Source organism: Glarea lozoyensis (genome assembly GCF_000409485.1).
Source record: "Glarea lozoyensis ATCC 20868 chromosome Unknown GLAREA3, whole genome shotgun sequence".
NCBI lineage: Eukaryota > Fungi > Ascomycota > Leotiomycetes > Helotiales > Helotiaceae > Glarea > Glarea lozoyensis.
The window spans coordinates 3,304,646-3,310,838 of NW_007360998.1; the positions used below are offsets into that span (position 1 = coordinate 3,304,646).

At 42.2% G+C, this 6,193-nt stretch overlaps 1 protein-coding gene across 1 annotated transcript; it reads left to right on the forward strand.

Annotated features, from left to right (window-relative positions):
* Nucleotides 1-2,102: 2,102 nt before the first annotated feature.
* GLAREA_01078 (uncharacterized protein) lies at nucleotides 2,103-2,902 on the forward strand (the record flags this gene model as incomplete). The annotated part of the gene is made up of 2 exons (XM_008085836.1): nucleotides 2,103-2,641; nucleotides 2,698-2,902. The coding sequence occupies 2 exons, from the start codon at nucleotides 2,103-2,105 to the stop codon at nucleotides 2,900-2,902; spliced, it is 744 nt and encodes a 247-aa protein (XP_008084027.1).
* Between the last annotated feature and the right edge of the window lie 3,291 nt (nucleotides 2,903-6,193).

The window sequence follows — 6,193 nt, forward strand, 5'->3', positions numbered from 1 at the left end:
TTCTCATTTTGTCGTGGTTTAAATCTCATTTCATCTCATCCCCTCATTTCCCCCCACATCTCGCTAAGCGCGAATCTCGCTTAAATCAGGGGCCAAGCCAACGTCACTTCCCTATGTCTGAGGCTCTGTACTAGCCTATGACGACAAGCACATCCCTTATACTTTTTCTGCTTATCTGGCGATTATGCACCTTCACGATGGAGGCGGTCATGATCTTGAGATGGGGTTAAAGTTATTTGGGGGTGTATGAGAATCTAAATTGGGTTTAATGGGCTTGAATTATGCTGTGAGGGGCTGAAGTATGTTATTCAGACGTCGCGTGTGAGATATAGTATAATGCATGATCACATTGTCGTATTAGGAGTTGCATTTTATTCTTGTAATTGCACATAGTGAAGACTGCGAGTACTGTGGTGTTATGTCAATTGGCAAGTGCACCCTGAACAATGCTGCTATGCAGTGTCGCAGCAGAAGCTTTAGGCGCAGCCCTATGGCTGTCACGACTTGATCGCGAGCGCTGCTGTGCGAACAAGGTATCCTGCGCGGGTAAATACCGTCAATTCTTGGCTTAATGGGTTCATACATTGTATGCGATTGCCATCATCAAAGTATTATCGAATATCGCCGGTTGGACTTTGCTGTGCACATGAATGTTGTCTCATTGAGTGTGCTGGAATGCAACTCGCGATGCTGTGGGGTAGTGGTCGGTCACTATGTACACTGTTGCCGCGGTAGGCAGAACAGCCGCCCAAGTCCTATCCTGTAACACAACTCAACTCGCTGAGTTCTTCTATCATTTGCTTTCGTTAAACTTAATCATATCATTGAATGAGCTATTGCTAGATGAGCTTTCTCGTGAGCTTTATCGTGTACATACAAGTCACCTCATCAACTGAGCTGGCTTGTAACTCACGACCATCCCGGTAGATTCTCTCTCACTGCCGTCGCGGCTCAAGCTACCTACCAATTCACACTTCCACTTCCCCCGCGGGCATGGTCCCTCTGGTTGCACCTCAGCAGGTGATACCTCCCCTTCCTCTGTGTCATCCTTCCTTTTCGGTATGGTTCTGTGGAGGTATCACCAACCAATGCCGTCTCTCAGTTCCTTTGTGATAGGGCTAAACCATTTTCATCGAGAGTCCTCTGTGATGCGGCTAAACCATTCCTGTCCTCTGTTCGATTGAGGACTGTCGATCGGGGTCACTGGGTTGTGACGCATACGAGCAATACCCCTGGTCAGCCTTATTGCAATTAAGCTTATTCCTAAAACTCAAAATTTTCCTTCCCCTGTCTGCAGATCCCTTGGCGCAGCAATGCCGTTATGGGAGTATGAACAGAAAGTAAGATATCGGGAGATTTACGAGGCAGAATAACTCAATTGATACTCAATATGTGTACTGTATTGGCAAGAATATTGCTTGAGAACTTTCTGTTTACATACATGCCCGTTTGCTGTTGTTGAGCCCATGTTGAATTACCACATACTCTTTGCGTACATGTGTGCCTAGCTCTCGCAATATATGGGCCTAGTAAAATGGATCTGGACACTCATCAAATCAATCTCCTTTTGCAAACAATTGTATTCTTGAGTCTTCTCTATCTGCTACGAATATCATCACCAGTGATTCCTCTACATTTCCTCTGCATTTCAGCGTCCAATCTCATTCTGAACCTGCTGTGACTTCCACCTATCTCAATAATGGTTGTTAACTTCTGTAAGTCGGCAGTTCCAAAGTTTGGGACCCAGCGCGACGGCCTGGGTGCGTTTTCTCCTAGTCCTCGATCCCCCTTCTTGATGTTTCGTCACCAGTAGGTGATTTTCTAGTCGATTCCACCTTCTTTGATCTCGCGACGCGATTCGCGATTGAATCTGCCCTAGAATTTGATAACAAACTGGACTGTGCGTCCGCCAGAGTGATCTTTTTCATCCAATCAGAGCAATTTGGCGGCTTGAAGTGATGTGGTGTCCCTAATCACTGATTAGCCGTGATCACTGCCACTCTTAACTATATAATCTCCACGTCTTCATACGAAGAACAATCATTCACAACACAGCCCAGTAACCAACAGCAAGAACGACAAACCAATCAACCGCCTTCAGTATGAATAACTACAATGACTCTGACATGTCTTTCTTCAACTGGGACAAATATTATGCTCCTGCCCTCCCCACCGAGTCCTCATCCAGCACCTCTCAACCCTCTCCTTTCTCGTCCGCTGGTTCTTCGTCTCCTGATGTCTTCGGTGGTATATTCTCCAGCAGTCCCTCCACTCCGGCCTTCTCAGTAGGGTCTTCTGTAGCGGCTCCTCCTTCGGTCTCCCCCCCTCAAGCACCAGCAGCACCAGCGCCCCTCGCGCCAGCACCCCTTCTATCAGCACCCTTCCTACCAGTACCCCCAGCGCCGGCTACAGCACCCGTTCCAGCACCCCCACGACCAGTTCAAAGGCGTGCCCTTAGACCAGATGGCACGCCCCACGGTCGCCCGTACACATTGGGCAGATCTGAAGAAGAATTGAATGAAGAAACAGCATTGTTGGCTCAGATAAAGGAAGAACAGGCGCGCCAACGGCGGGAGGAGAAACGCGAGGTAGCAGAAAGGGAGCGTCAAGAAGATTGGGCGCGTAGACAAGAAGAGCTAAGGTAAAGTATATTCTGATCTCTTCATCCTGAACGATTTTGCTAATGTCTCACAACAGGAAAAGCATTGCGAGCAGCAATGCTGGCGACATGGGTAACTCGTTTTTGGCTCCGGACGGATTAACGCACGAGCGGAAACCCAATAAAAATGGGAATTATGTAAACGGAATCTGGTATCCCTTCTCGGACGGGTTTGTGGGAGATGATGGGGTTTTCTATTATTGGAACGAACCTCTGAAAACACCAGATCTCATGTATTTTTAGTCTTGATTGGGATTCATGGAGTTTTGGGATAGTTTAGGGGTAGCGAGGCGTCAGGGGTCCGCCATCACTGTAAATGGCAGTACAATACAATTTCATCATCATCAATATTCTGCTTTTACATTGTGACTCGACATTTACTCAACTGAATTCAATCAATGTATATTGTATTTCCTCTTTTGTTTTGACGTAACTGTGTACAATGTGATGTCTCTCCTTGTTTGAAACATCGTATCGTACAGGATTACTTTTAAAATTTAGAGGAATTCTCCTCTCTCTATTCTTTTTAATTGTTTGAGGTATTTGCGTACAATAGAATGTCTCTCACTCTCTGGGACATTGTATTGTACGGCATTATTTATAATATTTTGAGTAATTATTCTCTTTATATATATTGTAATTGTTTAAGGTAATGCCGTTCAATATGATGTCTCTCTGTGCGTGAGACATCCTATTGTACGACATTCTTTATAACATTCAGAATAATTCTTCTCTTTATACATGTTATAATTGTTTAAGTTAATTGCCTATAAAGTGATGTCTCTTATCTTTTGATGTATCCTACCGTACAGCGTTACTTATAATATTTATAGTATTCTCCTCTTTATAAATAATGTAATTCTCTAAGATAATCGCGTAATATAATGTCTTTTATTGTATATAGTATTCTATTATACGGCATTAGTTTTAATAACTAGAGTAAATCTTCTACTTATATATAATATGAGACTTAAAGTAACCGTATAACATGTAATGTGTCTCACCTTTTAAGGTATTGTGTTATATGTAATTATTTTTATAATTAAAGTAACTTTTCTACTTATATATAGGATAATACTTAAAATAATCGTATACCGTGTAATGTGTCTTAGCTTTTGAGGTATCGTATTATGTGGCAATATTTATCATAATTCAAGTAACCCTTCTACTTATAAATACTATAATACCTTGAAGTAACTACGTACAATATAATGTGTCTTATTATTTAAGGGATTACTTTGGAATAGTTAATTACTATGATTAAAGGAAGCTTTATAATTACATTTAGGATATTATTTTGAATCAATTGCGGACAGATCGTTGTCTGTTAAAGTTTGAGGTATTACTTAGTACGGTATTACCTATTGTTTTTTGAGACAGTATCTCCTATAGCATTGCTTACCATTTTTGAGTACCTTTCAACATTATATTTGTGATGATGTTTCGGATAATTATATACAGAATGTTATCTAATATAATTCAAGATAATATACTTTAGACGATCTTTACTGAAAGATTTCAAGCAATTCTTCAAATTACTTATTTTTCAAATCTTAAATCACAAGCACGTATTCAGTTGCTTACACTTATGAACACACTTTAAAGACTTTAATGATTGACTTCAATAAGTAGTAGTAATTTGAACGTGAACTTCATCCTTTCACATTAACACAATGTCTTACATTTTCTCTATTATTTCCGGTGATTAGAAAAATTCCAGGCGCATTCCGGCACTTAAACCGAAAGCACGACTACCAACCTAGTTGTTTCTTATTATAATTCATGTGAACAGGGCGGTCAAAAGAAACTGTGACTTATCCGTTCGTCGCAAGTCATACTACTCTGGGTAACACTCTGGAATTCTCTCAATGGGCAGGCCATGTCTCTGAATAAGATCTTTGCATGAACCTTGATGATCACTGTAGGGTTCCAGTGCCTAGCCTGAAGCTTATCACCAGCTATTGGACTTAGTTCCTAAGCGCAATAGAATCACCGATAAGCCTGAGTACATATGTTTCAATGACATCCTGTGCTTCAAGTCACATCAAACTCAAGAGTGCCAGTCAATCTCCCCAATGGACGAAGACCTCGTCAAAATTTTATTATCGCAACAACTCAGACACGTAAGCACTGCTAAGAGATTTTCACTCCCATAACTCCAAGCCCGCAACATGATACTGGAAGATCTCACAATAGTTTGGCAACCTCTTGAGGCACGAATCCTCCGGTCTCTCAAGCAAAAGCCTATCGACAGGTAAAATAAAGCTTACCTAGACACCTTGCTCCAGACACTTGTTCATAAGATTAGGCAATTTGTAATAGGTAGTTCGTAGAAGCTATGTAAATTTAATGGAATTCATGTATCAATCTCAACACCCCGTAATCGGAGGGCTTCGCGAATGTGTGAAACTTGAAATGGAGCGGTCTCGCTGCGAGCGGATTCCGTTTGGTAATTTTGCAACCATTTTGACAAGAGTTGGAAAGCCATGACTTAGGAAGATACAGTAAAAGCAAGAGCCACGGTTGATTCATTTATTGCACAAGTGTATTATCCCAGAGGATTGAATGTATTTGGTGCTAATATGTAGGTGGTTACAGTACTTCTAAAGACTGAGTCGAATTCGCCTCGGGTAGCAACTCGACTTCATGAGCAAGCCATCCGCTTTGGATAAGATTTCGTTTCCCAGGCCATGTTGAACGCCACTCTATAGGCATGCTAACCTCAAATCTATCCAAGACCATCTCACACGGAATTTTGAAATCAGAGGCAAGATTGTAAGGCATTCCAGGTAGGTCGTATTCCTCCCATTCATCTTTGAAATATGACACGGAGAATCTTTCTTCGGGCCAAAGCACGGCAAGCTTCGGCTTCGGGAAAGTTGTCGTCTTTGAAAGGGCTTCTCTTAGCAATCTAAAAGTACTGCCGGCCGCCATAGCGTGTTCATCATGATTCCTACGCCGAGAGGCGCCAGGTGCCGTCGTGTCGAACGTGGAGCCTAATTTCTATCGGATAATGATCAACCTCAAAGACTTCAATCTACTTATTGCAGCCGCTAGTCGTCTTTTTCTGCAGCGCCAATAATAAGAGTCGTGTTGAGCTTCTATCCATTTCAGACTAGTCATTGACTCTAAAGTATCCTGATCAGAAAAGAAATCCGACAGCCCAGTCTTCGTCAAATAAAGCGAATCGATTGAATAATTGATGTAGGCACTTAAGACGTGGCTTGGAGGTAGAAATCTTTGATAAGCCTTCGAATATATTTCATGTGCTTCGCGGCAAGACAGGTACGCCCCAAGGAGCGAGGTTGGATCCGGTAAAGGGCGTGGAATGATAATGCGTCGAGGTAGAAAAGACAATTTCCAAATAATCAAGCGAATTTCCGTTGGAAGCTTGGAAAAGTATTCGAAGACGGGTTCAGCAGATTGATAGTTGCTTTGGTCAGCTGAACTTGACTCATTGATGCTCAACGAAAGATTGCTCGGATCATCGAGATGATGTGTGATTTGGCATGGAAGCAATTCACAGGTAGCATC